The 24908-nt window shown below is 38.9% G+C and overlaps 1 protein-coding gene across 6 annotated transcripts in view; it reads right to left on the minus strand.

The window, feature by feature from the left end:
- The window catches only part of RGL1 (ral guanine nucleotide dissociation stimulator like 1), a 291692-nt gene that overhangs the window by 85057 nt on the left and 181727 nt on the right, over positions 1-24908 (minus strand). Inside the window, exon 1 of one of the 6 annotated variants that reach the window (XM_016933984.4) lies at positions 1401-1533. The exons of the other annotated variants lie outside the window; for them this stretch is intronic. Coding sequence (XP_016789473.1) covers positions 1401-1403 — 3 coding nt within the window. The 5' untranslated portion in view covers positions 1404-1533. Of the gene's footprint in view, positions 1-1400; positions 1534-24908 lie in introns of those variants that run through there. 6 annotated transcript variants of the gene reach the window in all.

The following is a 24908-nucleotide window of genomic DNA, read 5'->3' on the forward strand; positions in this document are numbered from 1 at the left end:
TGCATCTGTGCATTAGGAAGAACCACATATGACCTAACAGAAGACTAATAAAATATTTTGAAAATTTAGATTTAAAAAATAATTTTCAAAGTGAACATCAATGACAATATCATAAAATAAGTATAGAATTGCTCTTGTGCCTACAATCATTCTCACAAAAAATAACAATGCATGTTATCAGAGAATTTGCTTAATGTCATTTTCTGTAGATCTGCTAAATATCCTAATATCTGCTTATTATGGCAGGGGAAAGATCTGATGACTTCTAATTTGCCAACATTCAAATAGAGTACATTTCTTATGAAACAAAAACTTAAAATGATCTGCTTACCACTGAAATTATTTTGAAATGAAACTGTACAGAGGGGAAACACAAAAAATACTCTGCCATATGACCCGACAAGAGAAGCTAAAATGTTAAAAGTTTCATTTTTGCAAGAAAAGATTCAATAGGTCTGTAAGTGTTTTAAGAGACTTTAGGACCTGTTTTTGCTTATATTATCTTAGCAACTTTGAATTAAAGTTTAAGACGAAAGGGGTGGAACCCTTGTCAGACAAGTGCTTAATAACCCAGACTTAGAAAGCAAGACACGGAGGCCTGAGCCTGTCCTGTGGGTTAGCACGCTAACAGGAAACAGCTCAATCTGGATTTAATCATAGACCGTCGCTTTACTGACAAGATCATGGTACTGAGACCACAAAAATGTTTCATGTTTGTTTTTTTGGTTGATCTTTGTGCCTTTAGAATCCAGCTTTCTCTAAGAGAACATGTCTGAGTCCTATGGGGTAAATATCTAAAACTGTGCCCAAGTGTCCTACCAGGTAATTTCCATAATTATCGACTTTGGCATGAGACGGAGAGGAAAAAGGGCATGTGAGAGATGAAAGATGCCATATTTCAATTCCGTTTCCAGTCATGGAAAAATAAACTCTTTCACCTTCTAAAACATAAACTGTTAACCAGTTGGGTGTTTCTAATTTGAAAAAAAAAAAAAGTCCCTTCAATCAAAATAATAATTCAGTCATCTGATAGTTTAACAGGGAACGTGTTAAGCAAACAACCTCATTAGAATGGAGACAGTATGGAGTCCTCCACACCATGATCACTCTTCAGTATATCAGTTCTCAGGCATCTTGGCCTGAGCAGCAAAGTAAATAGTGAGTACTATTCCAGCTGTTAACTCCCTCCAAAAATCTAAAACCCACACCCAATCCCTACATTCATCCCCAAACACCAAAAGTAAGTTTTATGCTTCCTTTTCATATGCCCTACAACCACTATCCAGCAACAACAAACCACCACGATACAGGCTGAGGATCTTTTATCTCAAATTCTTGGGACTGAAAGTGGTTTGGATTTCAGAATTTTTCAGATTTTGAAATATTCCCACTATACTTACCATTCAAGTATCCCCATTCTGAAAATCCAAACTGCAAAACACTGCCATAAGCATGGATGTTGGAGCACTTTGAATTTCAGTTTTAAGATTAAGGATACTCCACCTGTATAGGAAAACCCACAAGCTGACTCACAAATAAGCTCTGCTCATCTCTCCATATTACTCAACTGCATAAATTTCTTTGCCATGCAACAAAATTTGCATCATTCTCTCAGCAGAAATCATGTATGTAATGACACCCAGCAGAACATGACAAGGCCAATACACCTGAGTACTACAGTGACTATTTACACACAGTACACTCAGAGATGTTAAGGTAAAGTCTAGAAAATACTTTAGGGCCCATGATGTCAAGCTCAACATGAGCTTCTGCCTTGTGTGAACTTTTATTAGGTTGGTGCAAAGGTGATTATGGCTTTTGCCATTAAAAATAGTGGCAAACTTAACAAAACTTAAACCAAAACTTGTCACAATCACCTTTGTGCTAACCTAATATTGGGTGCGAAGTCACTTTTTTGCTAGGTTAGGGTTGACAGATAAATTACAGGATGCCCAGTGAAATTTTAATTTCAGAGAAATAATGAATAATTACATACTATGTGGTGTAAGTATGTCCCATTCCATGTTTGGGATCTATGCATACTAAAAAAAACCTATTTGTTATTTATCTGAATTTGAAATGTAATTGTGTATCCTGTATTTTTATGCTACTAGCACATACACAATGGCTGTCTTTTCCATTTATTCATCTACTTATTCAGCTACATATTAACTAAATGGTACTATGTGCCAGGCACTGTGCAAGGTACTAGACATATAAAGGTAAATAGCATGCAGTTCTGGCAACCAAGTTGTTCAGTCTGGTGAAGGAAACAGACACAAAGAAACCATTACAATAAAATGTGAGTAAAATGGTGGAGAGAGAGGCAAGACATGGAGGAAGCACCAAGAGGGGCCCAGTATAAAGGAGGTGTCAGAAAAGGCTTCTTAAGTAGGTTCTGTCTGCACTGGGTTGTTTTGTTTTGTTTGTTTGTTAGAGATGCAGTCCATCTCTATTGCCCAGGCCGCAGTACAGTGGTGCAATCAGGGTTCAATGCAGCCTCAACCTCCCATGCTCAAGCATTCCTCCCACCTCAGCCTCCCAAGTAGCTGGGACTACAGGCACGCACCACCCCAGCTAATTTATTTATTTATTTATTTATTTATTTATTTATTTATTTATTTTTAGAGACAAGGCCTCGTTATATTGCCCAAGCTGGTCTCAAACTCCTGGACTCAAGTGATTCTCCCACCTTGGCCTCTCAAAGTGCTAGCATTACAGGCATGAGCCACCATACCTGGCCTGCACTGGGTTTCACATAATGAATGAGAGTTAACTATGTTGGGGAGGGCACAGCAGGCAGAGAAACAAGCATTAACAAAGTCATGAAAACGCTCTCCCAAAGTATGGAACTTTGACATGCTGAGGACTTTGAACTAAAGGAATTGGAAGGCCTCAGAAGCAGCCTCAGAAGCAAATTCTCTGACCTTTTCCTGCCCTCCTGTCTCCTACACTTCTTTCTCCCTTGAAGTGAATCATAGAAACCAGGATTCCTCCTTCCCAAGGTGAGTCATAGAAACTAGAACCCCCTCTTATCCTAAAGCAAGGCTTAAAGCCTGGAAATATTGCTCTAACCTCCCTCACCTTTTTGTTTAGAAGCTGACCATAAATTCTCTGACCTACCTTGTCTGATAGTAGATCATAAGACCCTCGTTCCATAGGGGTCCTGGCCCACACCCAGGGGGAAAGAAGAATACTACAAAGAGTGGCCAGGAAGAATCTGAACAGACAGGCCTTGCTGGGTTCCCCCTTAGTCTATTACCATTAGATCATACCCGTTTCATCCAATCACATTTCCACATGGCTGTCCATTCTTCATTGACTCTAAGCATAAAAATGGAAAGTTTCCTCTGGGTCTTTGGGCCATTATTTCTGAAGGCTCCCATGTCACATAAAACTTTGATTAAAGAAATCTGTTATGCTTTTCTCTTGTTAACCTGTCTTTTGTTATAGGAGAGTTACCGATGACCCTTATGATGGGTGAGGAAAGGCATCATACCTTTCCACCACTACAGGGGGAAAATGTGTGGCTGCATAAACAATATGACAGAGGGAAGGAATGCTTTGGCTGGAGAGCCAGCAGGAGACTACCTGATTATGGAGGACTTAGGTTGCATGCTAAGGAGCTGAGACTCTGTGTCCTGTTGAAATGGGAGACCAATGATGAGGTTTTAAGCATAGTCAAGGAAATCAACGTGGAGGACAGATTTGATGAGGACAGTTTTAAAGTTGGAAAAACCAGTACGAAAGTTGTGGATATTCCAGATAAGCAACTGCAAGGGCTTTAACTAGTACAATAATAGGAATGGAGAAGGTGGCAGATGGGAGGGACACATTTACCCTCCCATCAAATAATCAAAAAGAAGATCATCAAGACTTCTGATCAATTGGATGTAGAGAATAAAATGAAGGAAAATAAAGAATCTGGAAACTTCACCTGATTTCTAGTGTGGATGGCTGGAAAGATAATGGTGTCACCTATACGAAAGAAAATTGAGGGGAGGAAGTCAGATTTTGGTGGGTTAGGTACTGAATTCCATTTTGGAATGTAGAACTTGAGGTATTCTGGGGGACATGCCAATGGTAAGTCCAACAGGCAGTTAGAATCTAAAAGTTGGGAGAAGGGTCTAAGATGGAAATATGTAGAAATTACATCAATTAAAATAGGAAGAGTAGTAGGCTAAGGATGGTATCTGGATGAGTACCAAAATTAAGCCGGTTCCAAGAGTAAAGATGGGCAGCACCAGAAGAGGCACTTGCACATGTGGCAAATTCATACATCGTCTGATCTATGATGGCATTTCTGGGCAGAGAAACCAGAAGAAATCTTCACCACCAGATTCACATATGTGCTGACATATGTACCTTCCCTCTAATTATGCAAACATATCAAGGCTTAGACAGCGGTATGCTGGAGCCAGCTTGAACCTCTTGCACGAGCCAAATGTGCACACTCCTCACCTCTGCATTCAGTGGCATCATGTTGGTAGTGTGAGTTCAGCCATGGTGACACTATTTACGCCATGAAAATTAGCAATGCTACAAATAAGGGTTTTTATTTTGGAGGGCCAGTTTATCAGCATACCCCTGCCCAGAAGTCCCTCTCAGATTGTGTCAGTGTCAAGAGACACCTTCACACTGGCTGAGACATTTTCTTTCTGTGTACGTTCCAGTTAAGGTATTTGTGTTGTCACCATGATCTTTATCTGATAGAAGAAGGGAATTACACCTCTGAACTATGAAGAAAGTAGAAACGTGGAGGCAGGAGAGGCAGAAGGGCATGTGTATGACAAACGAATGTGCTCTGAAAAAACTACACGAGCCCCAAGAGTTGACCTTGCTTGAAGCCACTTGTTAGAATGAAGCCACGTGGTCAGGCTTCTATGATGAATATCCTTCATCCTCAGGAAGATGTAAAGGGAGCTGTAATAACAAACAATAGCTAGTGTTTTATCACACAGAAATCCCATCCCCCTTTGCCATCCTGTCTCAGTAGGGTTTCCTAGATAGAGTCCAGGAACCCTCCTGAAGGAAACAGGAAGCTGTGTTTCTCATCTCCTGAAAAAGAGTAGTACTCCTGGAGTCTTGGTCCAACATTAATCCATAACAGATTCTATCTTCTCTAACACAAATCTCCATTTCTGACATTCTGGTCATCCTTTAAGGATTCCAAAGTTTCCCAGAAAGCAAATTTAAATATTAAGTGGATTTTAAGAAGTTTGCTGACCACATTTTTCAAATAAAATAATTTCACTTTCATCTGATACTTTTCTGCTTGAAACTCAGAATGCCAATAACTAAAGCAAGGGTCTCCAACCCCTGCACCATGGACCAGTAGCAGTCCATGGCCTGTTAGGAACCGGGCCTCACAGCAGCAGGTGAGTGGCAGGTGAGCCAGCATTACTGCCTGAGCTCCACCTCCTGTCAGATCAGCGGCAACATTAGATTCTCATAGGAGCGCCAAGCCTATTGTGAACTGCACATGCGAGGGACCTAGGTTGTACACTTCTTATGGGAATCTAACTAATGCCTGATGATCTGAGGTGAAACAGTTTCATCCTGAAACGAACACCCCTCAACCCCCGTTCATGGAAAAACTGTCTTCCACAAAACCAGTCCCTGGTGCCAAAAGGTTGGGGACTGCTGAACTAAGGCGTTATGAATTAACAGGTTGCATTTCCATTTGGAGCCAATTTACTGTCGGACCTAGGGCAAAAACTTAGTTTCAATGACTTCGTTACCTACTTTATAAAAGGAATACATCACATGCAATTTTGAGAAGTTCAAGGATTTAAGAGTTGCACGGAGGGAGAGGAGTTTAAATTAAAATAGTCACTGTTGCATTTGCCAAATAAGATCACAAATTGTCACATACAAATTAGTATCCAGAGTGAACTTCCAAAATTCATAGCTCCCTCCTTTTTCTCTCATTCAGAGCCTCAAATGTCCAAGGTCTTCATAAACTAAGGTCACAGGTTAACAGGTGCCCTGGCTTGCTTGAGTCCATTCTGTTTTTGTGCAGCCCAGCCAATCTCTGTCTGTAAAGGTCAGCAGGGGGTAGTGAGCTTCTGTGTGACCTAATATTCTCTGTGAATGAAGCCTGCTATGAATGGAGAGGCTTCCCCACAGCCCAGAAGCTTTCCCAGCATGCCATAAATCCCACAGACAGCTCCATGGGGCTTTATCTCCTTGTGAGATTTATAAGTGCTCCTTCACCAATCCTCCAGGGAGAGTACGGGGAAGGGTAGCAACTAACTGATGTTTCCAAACTTTAAAGTCAAGTCATTAATTTTTGATTCTTATTCCGTATACCACATTAAGGAATCTTCTGCACTTTCCCTACCTAGGCGATTCCTATGGGAACATTTAGTTCCCACTGTTATGATTACCTATTATTGTAATGTTAAAAACCAAAGCCCCATTATCCAAAATGACAATAAAATTATTACTCCCCTGGATCTCGGAATTCAAGTAATAATGACATTGTTTAGTTTGATCCCTTCCCCTCCAAAATGAAATATTTAAAGTCTATGTGGACTTATAAATTCAGATGTAAGATGTAGCTTTATGATTCATAAACCTCTGGGCTGCAGTGTCTCTGGCAAGTATTCTATCCCTCAGCACTGTTTTTGGCACGTATAATATTCCTAGATCATGGGCTTGCTAGAATTGGCTACTGATAAACCCACCAGGTGTCTTTCAAGCATGTTATTAGGTGATCAAACCTAGGGCAAAGTTCTATGAAAAACAGTTGCGTGTATCCTGAGTATACCTCTTTGAAAGATACACTGAAGGCCGGGCGCAGTGGCTCACGCCTGTATTCCCGCACTTTGGAAGGCCTAGGTGGGTGGATCACCTGAGGTCAGGAGTTCGAGATCATCCTGGCCAACATGGAGAAACCCCATCTCTACTAAAAATACAAAAAAATACAAAAAAAAAAAAATTAGCTCGGTGTGATGGCGGGTGCCTGTAATCCCAGCTACTCGGGAAGCTGAGGCAGGAGACTCGCTTGAACCCAAGAGGCAGAGGTAGCAGTGACCTGAGATCACGCCATTGCGCTCCAACCTGGGCAACAAGAGCAAAACTCCGTCTAAAAAAAAAAAAAAAAGATACACTAAACTGGCTTTTTTTCTTAATAGGTTTTCTTCTTCATAAGCTATAAATTAATTCTAAGAAAACCATTCTTAGACTGTAAATGAAGAAAGAAGGCTAACTTGTATTTACTGAGTGCACATTATGGATTAGATGCTCAACCCTTACAACAACCCTGTAGTGTAGGAATTATTCCCACTTACGGAAACAGAGGTTTGGAGAAGTAAGGGGTCACACCCAGAGTTACCCAGCCAATTAGCATAGGCATTAAAGCAAGGATATAAAACCAGCCCTGTCTTTCAATCATGGGATATTCCTTAAAAACACAAAGCAATACGGTATTGGGTACTCAATCTCCATATCTGTACACCCAAGAATATCAGAACTCAATTGCCCAGAATCTACAGACTTCATAGGATTTTTGTAAGAAAGAGAAAGTTAGATAATAGATCTAAGGCATGTTGAAAGATTACAAGCTATTCAGCACTCTATAAATACTTTTCACTTTCTTTCCCCTACACCAACTACTTTCACCCAAAGTTAAGTCTGATTACATCTGGTATTATCTCTGGTATTATCCTTCTTACCTCTTGACACTGACTGAAATCCTTAACACCTAAAGACAAAAAATAACGTCTTAGTGCCAAAGACTCTCTTTGGGGGGAAACAAAATCCCTCTCATTATTATAGTTTCTTAAATGAGTAAATTTAGTCTAAGAGTCTAAGAAAGATGGATGAATGACTTAACCCAAGGGCTCAAGGAAAGCCAGGAGAAGCTGGCTTCTGGATGAGAAACTACTGGGTAATACAGACTGGGAATCCATGGAAAGCACTCGTGTTCTGCTCTGATTTCCAGAATATTAAATAATTTTCCTACCTGCTAGGTTTAGAAATCTACTCTCTAGTCAAAAGACAGTTTCCTTCTATTTTCAGAAATAAAGGGAAATGAAAGCAGAATGACAATATGATTGATTATGGGATACAGCCAGACAAAAGGGCAGATTTGTAAATTCTGACTTGTAAAAAAACATTTAAAGAAGAAAGTAGCATATAGAAAGGCCTGGTAGCTGGCAAAAAAACACAGATCCAATTTGTCCAAATGAACAGAAACCAAGAAAGCAAACATTTTGTTTACTAGATATTAATGATCAAAATTTTATGTAAAAAGATAGGCATTTGTTTGTAAAGAAAATATTTATCCTCCTAAGAAGATGCTCATCATTTCCATGGCTTGTGACCCGCTCTTGGTATCAGTCATTAAAACAGTATTAAAAGTGCTTTGGCCAGGCACGGTGGCTGATGCATATAATCCCAGTGCTTTGGGAGGCTGAAGTGGGAGGATCGCTTGAGGTCAGGAGTTCAGGACTAGCCTGGGCAATATAGTGAGACCCTGTTTGTAAAAAAAAATTAGAAAATTAGCCTGGGTGTGGTGATATGTGCCTAGCTACTTGGGAGGCTGAAGTGAAAGGATCTCTTGAACGGACGAGTACAAGGCTACAATGAGCTATGATTGTGCCACTGCACTCCAGCCTGGGCAACAGACCAAGTCCCTGTCTCTAAAAATAAAAAAAATACAAAATAAAAAGAGAAGAGCCTCCATTGTGCCAAGAACTCAAATGAGGTACTAAGGAAATCTATAAAAGGAATAAGGAATTTCTACTCTCTAAAAACCTTAGAGATGATAGTATGAGTGTGAATTTCTTCATTTAATGATGTGTAAAGAAAGGGGTACAGAGCTTAGTACTAGTGCATATGCCATAGACATTAAATACATGCCAGGTAAATAAGCAGGAGCCTCACAGAGGGAGTTGCAGAACTGATGGGGTAAGGCCTCTCGCAACCTTAGGATTCAATGATAAAGGTGGCAGTCAGGAAAAAATGAAGGGGAGGGTGGGCAAGGAACTAGATTCTGTTTCTAGTTCCAGTTCAATTAATTATCAGCTACTTGCTAGTGCTTTCTAGAACTAGCTATCTCGGTAGTGAGCTAGGATAATTCCTTTTGATTTGGTTGTTTTTGTTTGTTCCTAAATACACTTGAGTAGATACATTCATTCAGCAAATATTTGTTGAGTTCCTACTATGGGGCTGCTGGAAGCCAGAGATACAACAAATTAATAGACAGATAAGACGCCAACTCATACAGATAAATGCACCTCCTCTACAATTAAATAAGAAAGTAAATTCACGAGGCTTTTACCACCTAGACCTGGTCTAGACTCTTATGAGGTCCCACCTCCTAGAGACAGTCTTCAAAGCTACCTGAGCCTCAGAGTTTTATGCTGCTATGCTGAAAAAAAAAAAAAAAACAGAGAGAGATATGGCTCATTTCATCATCATATGCATACTGAAGCTATAAATATAGGGAGAGCAACTCTTTCTAATCAATACTATATAACTAAAAATACTAACTGCAGGTAGGGCCATTAACCGAATCGATATAAAATAGAGTCCTCAGCCATAGCTTCTCTGTGACTTCTCCAGCAGTGCTGTGGTAACTTACCAATGGATTCTATTATTCATTTGTAAGGTCAAATCAGTTTTACTTTTAACCAAAAGTACTATTCAACTGCAAAAATATAGCAAATGTTCATACAATATGTTCAGAACAAGGTTCTAAGGTTTTAGTTATAGTAGCCTGAGTTTCTGAATACAAAATATTTTAACACTTTTTTGTGAAAAATCTCACTAATAAACAAGATACATTTATGGATTTATTTGCCTGTTCCCTTAAATACACTAAAGGGTTTTCAAGAGAATCACCTGGAGTGCTGGGCAGAAACTGATTCCTGAGCCCATGCCCCAGAGATTCCGATCAGTAGACCCAGAACAAGGGCTAGGTGGTCTGCATTTTAACCAGCATCCTAGGTGATTCTAAACTGCAGAATCTCTATTGATTACCCTTTGAGCTATACTATGCTTGACAATGTGAAAACAAGGATGACTAGGGTTTACTGAATGGGATAACAGAGAAGTTGATTAATAAAAGCTTGGATAAAGTCATCTGGCCTCTCTTAGTCTTAGTTTCCTCATTTGTAAACTAAGAATATTATCTTCATCTTCCTTAACTCACCTTGATGTTATGAGGGTGATTCAAAAGAACACAGGATACACTTTGAGCTGCTTTAAATTAAAGAACTATATATTAAACTAAGGTATTACTAGCACTTATGTCAATAACCTGAGAGGCTTTCAAGCAAACCATGTGATCTTTCTTGTGTGTTTATGTTATGAAATTCAATAGGTGTTCCTACAAAAAGGGACGGTATTATGATTAGCCTACAGAGTTTGTTTCTGCCCCCATTACTCTTCCAGCTGGTTGTCAATCCTATGGAAATGTTTTAGCACTTACCTCCTGTGATATCCCTGTAGAATCGGCACTATTGATTCCCTCCTGAAACTCTGTACCTTTTCCTTATAAACATCATTTTCTCAAGAACAACAATAACAACAACAATTCCAAGCATTTTGTATATATCTTATAATAACCTTATAAAGCAGATACATTTATTATCCCCAATTTTACAGATAAGAAAACTGAGACCCAGAGAGGCTAAGTGACTCATTCCAGGTCACACAGCTAAGAGGCAGAAAAGCCAGGATTCAAATTCAAGCAGTCTGGACCCACAGTCAGACTTAACCACACTATCTCATCTTCCTCAAAAATCTTCTGTGAATCTAAAGGCTCATCAACAGTTCCTCATCCTTCACTTACCATCAATATGGAAACATTTCTAACCACAACCTTCTTTCCTCTTTTTCTATACTCTTTCTGGTCATCCCACACATATATCCTTACAGTTTCACCTAACACAAATATTATATTAACTCCCAAAGCTTTATCTACAGCTTTTACTTCTCTTCTGAATTCTAGACTTGAATTTCCAATTACCACATTCACCTGAATAATTCACAGACAACTCTAATTTAACACATACATAAGGAAATTCATTTTATTCCTCTAAAAGCTCACCCCTTTTCTAGCCTCTGACTTAATGACCCAAGTCATAAATGTACAGATCATCCTTACTCCCTCATCCCCCCAAAATCCAACCTCTTCCATCTCCTATATCTTCCCACTTCATTCTCATTCCTCAGCCTCATTGCCTTTGCCTTAATTTACATCTCAGTCCATAACTGGGTATGAGTAATAGGCACCTAACTAGTCTCACTTGCCTCTAGTCTTATCACTTCAACCACTCATCCATATACAAAATGATCTTTCTAAAGTACAAATCCTGCTTTTATAATAAAGTCCAACAAGCTACTAAAGCTTGACATGCCTATCCTATAATTCACCAATTCACTCAGACATATTCTCAACAGAAATGAGTGTATATGCCCACCAAAAGACATGGCCAGAAACATTTATTACAGTTTTATTCATAATAGCCATATACTTCCCATATTAGGTTGTATTTATTTAATTATAGGTATCCCGCACTAGACTGTAAAATTTTTAAGAGCAAAGACTATTCATATTTAAATGTCTAGAAATTGGCCTTCAACCAAATCAGTAATAAGCTCTTCATGAATATTAATTAAATGGATATGTTTTTAATCTAATGAATCTATCTAGTGACATTACTATAGTCCCTAAATAACCTTTACTTGATTCTTCCAAATTCAGTCAAATAAAAATATGTACATATAAAGTCTGTACATATACAATAAAAGCATGTAATGCTTGATCATCACCTCTCAGCTGGACTGCTAAAATAAACAATCTTTTAAATTGTTCTTATGGCATCCATGGTGATCTTTTAAAAACACAAATCAGATGGTGTCACTCCCTACTTAAAACCTCCCACTGGCTTCCCATAATCCTTTAAATGAAATCCAGCCTTCTGCCAGACCTCACAAAGCCCTTCCTACCTATCTCCTTGACCTCACCACCAAAACCCATCTCCTTCCCTCTCTAGGCCCCAACCACACTGGCCTTCCTTCGGTTCCTAAAACACAGCAAGCTCATTCTCATGGAAGGATCTTTGCATTTGTTCCATCTGCCTTAAATGCTGCTCAGCCTGAGCATGTTCTCAGGATGGCTCCTTATTCCCTTCTTTTCACTGGGCAGTACTTACTCAGATAAACCCCCTAGAGCACCCCTCTGGTCAGTGTCACACTTCCCATCTTCCCCTGCCACACCAGATTACCTTATCTAGACTAATTTATTGATAGTACTGACTTCTTTACTTGTTTGTTGCCTGTAAACTCCATGGGTTCAGAGCCCTTAACTGTCTTGCCCACCACTCTGTCTCTGGTGCATAAAATAATGTCTACTACATAATGGATGCTCAATAAATATTTGTGGTAATGAACGGAAAACAAAGTAATACTGTAAGTAAATTGCATATTATTTTAAAATCTGAATTCAATGCATGCAAAACTCCATGGATACCTTGAAAAATACAAAAATCTGTTTTTCTGAACTAAAAATTTCAAGTAAACAAAATTAACTGGTCCCATCTCTTCACAGCAGTTGAGAACTGCAGTGAATTTATTAAAATGACTGTTCTGAGTTTTTTTTGAAGACCAATTAATTCTATATTTGGTTATCATGATTTTAAAAATTACTTAAGTCATGGGTTTTTTTTTTCTCCAGAATTCTTTTCCCAACAAGATTGAGATGCTGAATCAAGCTACACATAACAAAGATCTCTCATTCTCTGGGGCTGACATTGCTCTTATTGTTCTATCTGATGTAGATGCCACTGGGCCAACTGTTTGCTTTGAAAACAGAGAGTGGGAATATGCACTTACTTGACTTTTTACCACTCCAAGTGGGAGTATCTGAGGAAATGAATACACAATCTAATCAACCAGCTATGTGATATAAGTATAAATAAATACATTGCAAGAAATTTACTTGTGAGGCGTTGGACTACCAAGCAGCTTCCAATACTTTCTGCATGAAAGATGTCATGCAAAATAAGTCAGGATTTCATCTGAAATCTTTATAACTTCCCCTTTTTCCCATACCAGGTTCTAAGCGTTGAACACAAAGGATATTGTTTGAGGTGTCTGAACTTATAAGAAGTTTTTATCACTGAAATAAACATCTCATTCTAGAATGCTAAGTTAGGCACACTGCCACTTTATAAAAAGGCCCACTCACTGCATCAGTCATTAAATCCTCATAAGTGGAGGACTAGAGCATCACTTCTTTGCCACAAATCCCATTTTCATTCATTTATTTATTCAGAATATTTCCTGAGCTTCCACTATGTTCTGCATACTATTATAGGACACTGTGGATACAGAAATGAACAACACAGACACACTCCCTATCCTCATGAAGCCAACATTCAAGCAGAGAAGATAATTTAACAATTGTCTAATGGCGGTAGAAATCATTGCTCCCTATAAAAAGCTGCTTAAAAACATGAGAGGATCAGGTTTTGTCTTAGATATAAGAGAAATTTCACTAAGGAAACATGGGAATTATCAGTAGGTGTGCACCAGGTAAATGGTGAGAGAGAGAACGTTTCAGGGGAGGGAACAGCATGTGCAAATGCCATGAAGTAACTTGGAATACAAGAAGGATAAAAAGAAGTTGATGTGGCCAAAGGAGAGTGAACCAAGGGAGAGTGGGTGGAAGCTCAGCCAGAAGAGCTTTGATATTCAACTTAATATCAATGTGAAGCTTTTAAAGGGTTTTAAGCAGGTGGGTATTATCAGGATCAAATGTAAGTGTAAATGTGAGTATATCATGATGAATGAGTTTACATGAAGAATGAACTATATGAAAAAAAGAAAAGATTCACTTAGAAAACTACTGGAGAAAGCAACAGTGATGGGAGCAAAATTTCCTAAATGTTGATCACGATCTACTTTTTTTTTTTTTTTTTTTTTTAAGCAGGGTCTTGTTCTGTCGCCTAGGCTGGAGTGCAGTAGCACGATCATGGTTCATGCAACCTCCACCTCTCAGGCTCAAGCAATCCTCTCACCTCAGCTTCCTGAATAGCTGGGACTACAGGTATACACCATTGTGCCCAGCTAATTTTTTTATTTTTTTCGTAGAGATGAGGTCTCACTATATTGCCCAGGTAGACTCATGGGCTAAAGCTATCCTCCTGCCTCAGCCTCCCAAAGTTCTGGGATTACAGGCATGAGCCACCATGCCTGGCTGATCCACCTTCATCAGAATCACCTGGGGTACTTGTTAAAAGTAGATTCACAGGCCCCACCTCCAACTTCCTAAATCCAAATCCCTGTAACTGAAGAAGGTGCATTCAATCCCGGTTATTATAACAAGCATTGATGATTAAGAACCATGGTAACAATATTAGAGAAATTCCTATGATGACAAAATGAAATAAACCATGACTGAAGTAAAGTCATCTGCTTCTACTGAGCACAGTGTTATCATTCTCCTCTCCAACTCTCTTCCTTACCCATAGAAAGGGGCAAATTTTATTCTTTTTCCATAGTCATTGACTGATACCAGTTTTATTCCAAGTAGAAGCATACACTTGCTTTAACTTGTTCCTCACTGGAGCAGATCAGAGGAAATGAATACAGAAGTCAATCAGTGTTACAAGTTCATTTTTGACTAGTAAATTTCAGATTGGGAATCATTATCTTTGGTTGTGTCTAATATTCGAAGCCCTTTTAAATACACAATCTCATTTGATACTCACAATAATCCCAGTTTATAGATGAGGACACTGAGGCTCAAACAGGACAAGCAATCTGCCTGGTCACATTACTAGTAATTGACAGAGCCAAGAGTCAAAAGACAGAACCCAGATCCCTCAGACTCCAAAGCCTCATGGAAGGAGCAGCACCAGACGGCCGAGTAGGTCAGGCCCCCCATTTGCTCACTGAAGACATCCCCACGTGCTGCCCTCTACCCCCACTCCACACATGCCAAGTAGTAAGGACCTACTCCATGTCAGATGCTGTGAATAAATCACAAACTCAGCAACAAGTCAAAATTCCACTTACGGGGTGCTGGAAGGGAAAAGACATCATCACAGGCAAATTAAGTCATGGCTGTTCCATGTCACTGAAACCGTTTGAAGACAAATATTTAGATTGCATATTAACAGGATAAAGGTCATGTGACTATGGGAAATTATAACTGTCTAAATTAAATAAAACATAGGTTTCTCTTGTCAAAGAGGTGTAATGGTCATATCACTGGCAGTAATAGTATGTTTGGATTTTCAAAAATGCATTCTCCTCTCCTATTAAAAAAGAGTTGCAACATTTCCCTTTCCAGGAATGTGATTTAACTTAAAAGCTAAGCTAATAATCACCAGCTATTTATTTGGTGAAAACAAAGAAAGCACTGTCTCTGCAAGTGGACACAATGGTCCTGGATGTGAAATGGATTTAAGTATCTGTTGTGAGTGACCATTATATTATGTAACCAATGGAGCTGCATGAATACCTATTACATAACTCCATACTGCTTTGTCATTCTAATTAAAGTGGGGACACTTTCCCTTCACATTAAAAAGTTTTTCTCAGTCACTACCATAGATTGTAAAGTTTAAAAACTTATATTATATTGAGCCAGGGAAATAGCGTACACAGCTATTGTATCCAACGTAAATAATGAAAGAGAGGGAATAAGAAAAAAATGTTTTTTCAAGGACTAAGAGGCAACTGTGGAGAAGGGTAAAATGTGTAGCAGGTCAGGTTACGCCTCTTGAACTGAAGAGCTATGCTTTGCAGCTATACCTTAATCAAAAATACAGCATTTTTCAAATCTACTTATGCAATTCGACATGCATCTCACAGTAATTTAGAAGCACTTACTCATTCATTTTGCCAAAAAGACATGAGAGTAACAAACAGGCCACTGACGTCCTACAATAAAGCAACAGTCTGTGAAAGCAAAACCAGTGGGAGAGATTCCAGTTTAATAGTTTTTAAGTTTAGCTGCCATATATTTCTCTGTAGCTCCACACCTTTGGGTTAATTCCACACCTTTGGGTTAAAAGTCTCTGAGACTGGAAAAAAAGGAGGCAAAACGTTTAACATTTCCAGTGGACCTGCAAGAAAGTTGTTCAGGTTGTCAATAAGGTTAAGGAAAAATCAAATTTTAAGAAACTGGCACACGGCCGGATGCAGTGGCTTACACCTGTAATCCCAACATTTTGGGAGGTGGAGGTAGGTGGATCACTTGAGGCCAGTAGTTCAAGATCAGCCTGGCCAACATGGCAAAACCCTGACTCTATTAAAAACACAAAAATTAGCTGGGCATGGTGGCGTATGCCTGTAATCCCAGCTATTTAGGAGGCTAAGGCACGAGAATTGCTTGAGCCTGGGAGTCGGAGGTTGTAGTGAGCCAAGATCATGCCACTGTACTCCAGCCTGGGCAACAGAGTGACACTCTGTCTCGAAAAAGAAAAGAAAAGAAAAGAAAAGAGAAGAAAAAAAAAGGTACATTTAAATCACATAACAATGGTCATTCATGGGAGAATTTAGTGTTCAATACAGGAATTATTTTCCCAAGGAGGGACCCTTTAAACATAAACATTCTAAAAGTTTCATTTATTTGATTAAAATGTTACTGAAATATGTTATTTTTCTGCCTTCAAAAGCAGAACATCCGGAGCACAGTTTAACCTTTCATTTATAGCTCAGTAGGCCATCAGTGCTACAATGAACTGTAGTATCTTCCCCTAGAGAAACTGACATAAATAGAAGTGCTTATTCCAAAGCTAAATGATCTATATACCTATACACTTTTCTTATTTTTATGCCTGGTATTTCATCATCATCTTCTTCTTACATGCATTTATTCCACAAATAATCATGTGTCTTCCATCGGCTAGGTGCTGTTCTAGACTTTGGGAATACAGCAGGGGGAAAAAAACAACCAAAACCCATGACCTCATGGAACTTACATTCTAATGTACGAAGCAGCAATCAATCAATCAATAACAATGAAACAAACGAACAAATAAAAAGGTATATTAGACAGTGGTGTTAAGGAGGAAGTAAAGCTGAAATGGAGGATAGGGAGTTCCAGGGTTAGGGGGAGTTGAGATTTGTTTATTTAAAAAATAGAGACAGGGCCATCTTGGCTAACATGCTGAAACTCCATCTCTACTAAAAATACAAAAACTTAGCCAGGTGTGGTGGTGGGCGCCTGTAGTCCCAGCTACTCAGGAGGCTGAGGCAGGAGAATGGCATGAACCAGGGAGGCGGAGCTTGCAGTGAGCCAAGATCGCACCACTGCACTCCAGCCTGGGCAACCGAGTGAGACTCCGTCTAAAAAAAAAAAAAAGGGAGAGACAGAGATGGAGAGAGTTGCGATTGATTGATTGATTGATTGATTGATTGATTTTAAAAATAGAAACGGGGTCTCAGTATTTTGCCCAGGCTGGTCTCATACTCCTGGGCTCAAGCAATCCTCCCACCTCAGCCTCCCAAAGTGCTGGGATTACAGGTGTGGGCCTCTGCGTCTGGCCTTCATGGTTGCAATTTATATGAGTGATTAGACAAGGCCTTACCAAGAAGGTGACATTTGAACATAGGCTTCCACTGGGATTGTCAGTTTTTGTTGCTATGAGTGTGTCTGCTTCTAAAAGCCCCACTTTCTTCAGATTTGCTACTTCTACTCAACTGGAACAAGGAACTTCATTATGACTTTATATAAACAACCAACTTTATTATGCATTCAGAATTGATATGATATGCATTAAGAATGATAACCTCCTGGCCTTTCCTATGGGATGAGAGCTATTTGGGTTACTCAGAGAAGGTTTTCATTAATGTTCAGTTTTAAAATATGCTTTGGAAAGCTGAAATGACCAAAAGTGACAGGACGTTACTTGTTTTTAGAGTACACAGTCTTATGTATTTAAAACTTTGGCCTCCCCCAAACTCTGTGCCAATGAATTAGCCTGTTACTGCTGCTACCTCCCTAGCTATGCTTTTCTGACTCCTAGGCTAACTGGTCTCTACCTTTTGGTCCCCTGAACATGACATTACTCACACTTGGCCTGCAATACTCTTTTATTTTCCATTTTCTCTATATCATTCATTCTTACTGCTTAAAGTATCACCGATGTGTAAATGATACCCAAATGTACTCCTCTAATCCCAAATCTCTTCTAATCCAGAAACCCTTCCAGCATGATATGTCTAAAATTCAAATAACTATATCACTACCCTCCCACCAGCACCACAAAGAAGTTCTTCACAGAATCCCTGTTTCTACTAATGATACCACTGTTCTCTTTGTTCAAATACACCAAAAGTCTTGGAATTATCTTTGACTCCTCCCTCTCAGGATATAAGCACTCACCAATAGCTATCAATGCTTTCTTCTAGGTTTTTAATCTACTCTACTGATAGGAGGAAATAAAAAATAACTATTAGTCCAGACATAATTATGCTCAGTTATGAAAAATGGTTGCTGCAGGATATATAGAAACCTTGGCGGAGGGTGATTATATTCTTGTAGAGGTGTCAGACATGTATCCCAAACATTAGGAAAGCATTATTATATAAACCTTCTTTAACAGGGAAGAGGCTTCAAGAAAGGTGAGACAAATATTTAAAATATGCAATGAAAGAAAGCATCTAAAGAGATCAAGGTGGTTGTACATGTTTTCCAAATTATAAAAGATAGAAAGCAGGTCCCATAATTAAAGCTGTACATATACTTAGGATAGCACATATTTATAAAACATAGTAACATGAAAGTGAATAGTATAATGAACTGAGCCTTGTCAAAATTGTTAAGGTCAAGTAAAAGGACTTTTTTCAGCTATTCTAGGAGCAAAAATAGGAAGGCAGTGGTTGCTGATAGGTGGGGTAATGTTAACTGATAACAAAGAAAAAGCAGAACTACTTCACTCCTCTTTTGCTTCTATCCTCCCTATCAAGGAAAATGATCTTCAAACTGGAAAGGGTAGGACCAGCATGGTGAAGAGGAAACTAAAGCCCAAGATAGAGAAGGTGATAGTAAGAAAGCACTTAGCCCTTTAAGTGATTTCATGGCTCCAGGGCCGGATAAATAACCTGGAAGGACACTAAAAGGAGAAGCAGATGTGATGAGTGGAATCTTCACAGAAATTAGAATCACAGTGGTGTCTAAAGGGTGTACAAGAAGGTATACCAATTTTTAGGCAGCAATTAAGGTAGACTGAAAACAATGGATGGGTAGTTCTGCCAACAAATGTTCCCAAAATCCCAGATTTGGTTTGTAAGCAACGATCACTAGGAACTAACATAAAGTCACCGAGAAAAATAAAATCAGCCAGGCATAGTGGCTCATGCCCATAATCCCAACACCTTGAGAGGCCAAAGCAGGAGGATCACGTAAGCCCAGGAGTTCGAGACAAGCCTGGGTAACATAGCACGGCCCATCTCTAAAAAAAAATTAAAAGAATTAGCCATGGGGGGTTGCATAGGCCTGTAGTCCTAGCCATCCAGGAGGCTGAGACAGGAGGATCTCTTGAGCCCAGAAGTTTGAGGCTGCAGTAAGCTATGACCATACTGCACTCCAGCTTGTGTGACAGAGCAAGACCCTGTCTCTAAATTAAAAGAAAAAAAATCATACCAAACTAACTTTCCATCCTTTTCTGATTCTATACAGGTAACATGGAATGCTACAGACATGATATTCATTGACTTCAAATAACTATCCCACCAACTCTCTCCTTAGATCTCTGTAGCTACAGTGGAACTCCGTAAGTTGAATAATTGTAGAGTTGCCTAGATATGTATCCAAATCAGATGTCACGGAATACTGAATGGTGAAAAAAATGTTAACTGGCGAGTATTGCTGGGAGTGGGGAATGTCTCCAGCAATATATCACAGAGCTTTATGTTTAGCCATGTTGAATAAATCATTTTAACAAATAAAGTAGATGATTATACAGAACCTTATTAAACTACACTGAAAGTTATAGCTAATACATTGGTTTACTGAATCAAAATTTTAGATAATTAGCTAAGACAAACAAAATTAAAAATAAATATTTTCTATATTTAATTTTTTTAATGAAACTTCCAAGCACAGGTTTAATGAAACTTAGTTTAATAATAACTCATATTTTTGAAGAAAAGACAAAAGAATATTTCTGGCTATAAGTCTTGGGGGCAATATATTTATAGAGGCCTAATTTAAGTTCCATACAATAACACAGTTAATATTAGCTGGAACTGTATGAAGCTGCCAATATTTAACCATTTTTAACTTATAAAACTGGTGATTTCATACAGTTCATTCTAAGAAGATTATGTGTGGTGTTAAAAAAAAGAAGTACAAAGTGCTTTGGCTTGAGAGAAGAATCACTTACTACCTTTTGAGAAACCAGAGAGGACTCACAGAAGTAACATTTGAGCTAGAATTTGAGTGATGTCTGGTGATTTAAAGAGAAAGGGCATTAAGGAAAGGAGGACATTTTAGACCCTGGCAACAGCAAGAGAAAAGATCCTAAAACAGGAAAATAGCCCAGTTAGCTGAAGTGTGGAGTTGCAAAAGTGAGACATAGGAAATCACCCCAGAAAGGGAGATTGGAACTTGACTTTGAAGCCCTCAAATCTACTATGATAAGTGCTCTAAAATCCTATGATTTTCCTACAAAGGCCAACATTTGGCACATAGTAAGTGCTCAAATTTGAGTGAGTGAGTAAACAAACAAATTGTTTGCAATAAGTATAAAACAAGAGGTCAACATAAACATAACTCCTGACTGCCATGTCATTCCGTCACTGGAGTCATAGTACTTTTCATCTACAAAGGACCTTGACGATCTTTTAGTCTAACTCCCTCAAACATTTTGGGTGGCTACCAACAGGACTGGAAATACTCAAGCAAAGTAGAGGCAAAAGGCCGCCTGTTCCTCTGCCAATTCCTAGGGTAATCTAATTCACCAGGGCAAAATCTCCAAAGGAGATTTTGGTTCAATAACTCCTAAATATTGTACTTTTGGATTCCTTCCTGAAAATGAATGCTATCTAAGTCTACAAGTTTCAGAAAAAAAATGTTTAGTGGCTTTTGTGGGCAATTGTTTTTAAAAAGTCAAACATGTCTAAGGTATAATTTTTAAAGAATCTGGCTCCAGGAGAAAAAGCTGAAGCATTAGTCACATGGTTTACATTTCTTCCTCTTGCCTGCCAGATTTTTTTTTTTAATTAAGAAAAGAAAAATGGGTCAGCCCAAAAGAATTTTTACAACTGTCAGAATAAATATGAGGCCCATGTAACCCCATAAACTTCATTTTTGGAGCCTTTTCTCCCTTCTCTCTGTGGCTTACAGTGTCATTTATTTAGAACCCAGCCAAAAGTACAGCTCTGGTGACCACCCCTACATCTTTTGTACTGTAAGGACATGTTTTCTGTCAGGCAGGAAGAAGACAGACATGCTTCTAGATTAGAATACAGTCTCTTCTGATTTCAACAGGATATGATGCAGGGAGGACCTGAGGGTCACAAGGAACCCTGTCCAATTCATCTTGGCTCTAAGGTCATTAGGAAATCATCCTGCTTCTTAGAAAGTATCACCACTCATGAGACCATTTTGAAAAAGTCTCCGAGAAGCAAGTCACCAGACAAAAGTCATTCTTGGACTCCAGGGACACTTTAGGGTTGAGCACACAGGTCCAGCTTTCAGTAAGCTATCCTTAGTTCACCCTTCACTCTGGAAGTCTCCTGAGTGGCCACTGCTTTTAGGATGAGCACTAATGTTCAGGTTTACTTTCCTGCAGGGTCTGGTCTAGTTGAAGAGTCCCAGAATAGCTTTTACCAACCAAACCTAAAATCTATAAAGTGTTCCTGGTACCAACCTGCCCTCTTACAGAGCAGACCAGGCCTCCTGGTAATGCTTCAGATTAAGTCAGGCCACCCCAGATTACTAATCTTCAAACTTTTTAGCCATGATTCATAGTAAAAAGAAAAAATACGTTTTACATGGGATTCAGTCCACACATGCATACTTTAAACAAAAAGTTTTACAATAATGACATTCTAATATTTTCTATTCCATTCTGTTCTGATTTTAAAATATTGATTTTTAGCCCACCTAACTGACTTCAGAACCCACAAATAAACCACAAGCTGCATTTTGAAAAGTAAGGCCTGAGAGCAACATTGTCTAGTAGAAATATAATGCTAGCCATAGGCAATTTAAAATTTTTTGGTTGCCAAATTAAAAACATTGAAAAGAAACAGGTACAAGTATTATTATTATTATTATTTTAGACGGAGTTTCGCTCTTGTCGCCCAGGCTGGACTGCAGTGGCGCAATCTCAGCTCACTGCAACCTCTGCCTCTTGGGTACAAGCAATTCTCATGCCTCAGCCTCCTGAGTAGCTGGGATTACAGGCGCCCACCACCACGCCCAGCTAATTTTTGTAGTTTTAGTAGAGACGGGGTTTCACCATGTTGGCCAGGCTGGTCTCAAACTCCTGACTTCAGGTGATCCACCAGCCTCAACCTGGTGTATGTAATCCCAAAGTGCTGGGATTACAGGCATGAGCCACCATGCCCAGCCATAAAATTAATTTTAACGATACACTTTATTTAACCCATTTTACCCACAGTATTACCATTTTAACATGTGATCACTATAGGAAATTACTGAGATATTTTACATTATTTTTTCAAACTCTGGTGCGGATTTTACAGGTACAGAACATTTCAATTAGGACTGGCTATATTTCAAGTGCTCAATAGGCACATATGGCTAGTTGTTACCATACTGAACAGCACAGACCTAGAGAGTTCTGGACCCACATCCTCCAGAGCAAGAGAGTGGCAATGATGTCTAGAAGCAGAAGGAAAGAGCACCATCCACTCCGGCTGAATTCCACTGCACGTTTGTCACATGCCCTCATCTCATATGGTGCTATCAGGGTCCTCATGCAAGCCCCACACCCCTGATACAGGATGGGAGATTTCGTGGGGGTAAAAAACAGAAATGAGGCTCATTAACCAATAAATAAGCATTATCACCTTAAAACTCCTCAAACATGAAGTCCAAATACATTCTTTTGTCTGTGGCATCAGAAACATAACAAATATCACAAACGATTCAAATTAGAAAGTAACCTTCAGAGAATTTGTTCTGAAAAATATTTCCTGCCTATCACAAACGGAATAGATAGCATGATTGCAACTATGTTAAAATGTGTGCCTGTGAACAAAAATTGGAAGATAATAAGTAAAAGTGAAAAGAACTGTGTTATCATGGCAGAATTATAGATGATTTTCTTCTTCTTTAAATCAAAACAAAACAAAACAAAATGGGCTAGTCATGGTGGCTCACACCTGTAATCCCAGCACTTTAGGGGCCCAAGGTGGGAGGATCACTTGAGGCTAGGAGTTCAAGACAAGCTTGGGCAACATAGCGAGACCCCCCATCTCTACAAAAAATTTAAAAATTAGCCAGGCATGGTGGTGTGCACCTGCAGTCTCAGCCCCTCGGGAGGCTGAGGTAGGAGAACCCTTTGAGACCAGCAGTTCAAAGCTGCAGTGAACTATGATCACACCACTGTACTCCAGACTGGGCGACAGAACAAGACCCTGTCTCTTAAAAAAAAAAAAAAGTATAATGTTGCTTCATCACTCTTTTAAGAATGGCATTGCTTTAAAAAAAAGTCCATCCTTCTTTTCTAAAGCAAACATTTATGCCATTGAACACCGATGCAAAGAAAAAGGCAAGGAAGCATGCAGGAAGGTTCAGAAGCCATCAGAACACTTAATTTTAATGGAGCCAATTACATTTGGGACAATGTAAATGAAAGCACCTAAAAACAGAATTCTGAAATTCTAGAATTCTGAAAACCTCTTGCATAAACTTTACATTTTGCCTAAAGTGAAAATTTCAAACTTAAGAATGTAAAACCACAGAATAAAGAAAAGTGTCGGAGGGCCAGAGAGCAAGGGAATTGAGTTGTACTAATGAAAATGTAAAAGTATACCCAAAATATTATGTAATTTATGTCACTTATTAAGTCTCCTTTTGCCTGTGAGTTCTGGTAAGAAAGGTGCACCACAGAAAGTACACTACACGACAAACCTGCAACATAAATCTCAGAGTAACAGGCCTCATCATTATGGGCATAACCTTCATTACTATGTTCATGGAGATGTGTCAGATCCCTTCATAAAAATGTGTTTATGTAGGGCAAAGCCTTATTGGCTTGACAGTGGGTCAATGCAAGTTTGAAGCCAATTATAGGCCTCAGATACCAGATATAATAAGATACATGAAAATCCTAAGTAGAATAACTTCAGAATTCAAAGCAGAAACTGAGTTCCCAGAGGTCTATCCTTGACCCATGACTCAAACCTATATGTCACTAAGAAGTATATGGATTAACTCTAAATTCCAAGTCATCCCATCTATAAAGGTTACTATCATACCTAGGCCACTTTTCATACAATCATGAAATGTGTAGGTCAAGTAATGATGACAAAGATGAGGCAAAAGCATCACTTTCTTTTTTTTATTGTTATCAGTAGTTGGAGTATAAAATATAAGCTAAATTTAGCTGCTTCAGTGTTTTCCTTTTGCTTCAAGAAATGGAATTTACAATATTACCAAATACCAAAAAAAGTCACTAAAGATACATGTTCTATAATAAAGATAAGGCCAAACAATTTATAAGATGCTCACTAAGTACTAACTATGTCTCATACACTGTCCCAGGTTACGGGAATATGATGATTAATTAAATATGGCCCCCGCCCTTTCATGAAACACTGAAACGAATAGGGCAAAGAGAAACATTTTTTTTAATAGTGTGATAAGTGCTGTAATACAGCTTTTGGTAAAGTGCTAAGGAAACTCAGATAAAAGGATCCTTAATCCAGAAGAGAGGTTGGGAAAAGTAGAAGAGTAAAGA

The sequence above is a fragment of the Pan troglodytes genome, chromosome 1, assembly GCF_028858775.2.
Source record: "Pan troglodytes isolate AG18354 chromosome 1, NHGRI_mPanTro3-v2.0_pri, whole genome shotgun sequence".
NCBI classification, from domain to species: Eukaryota; Metazoa; Chordata; class Mammalia; order Primates; family Hominidae; genus Pan; species Pan troglodytes.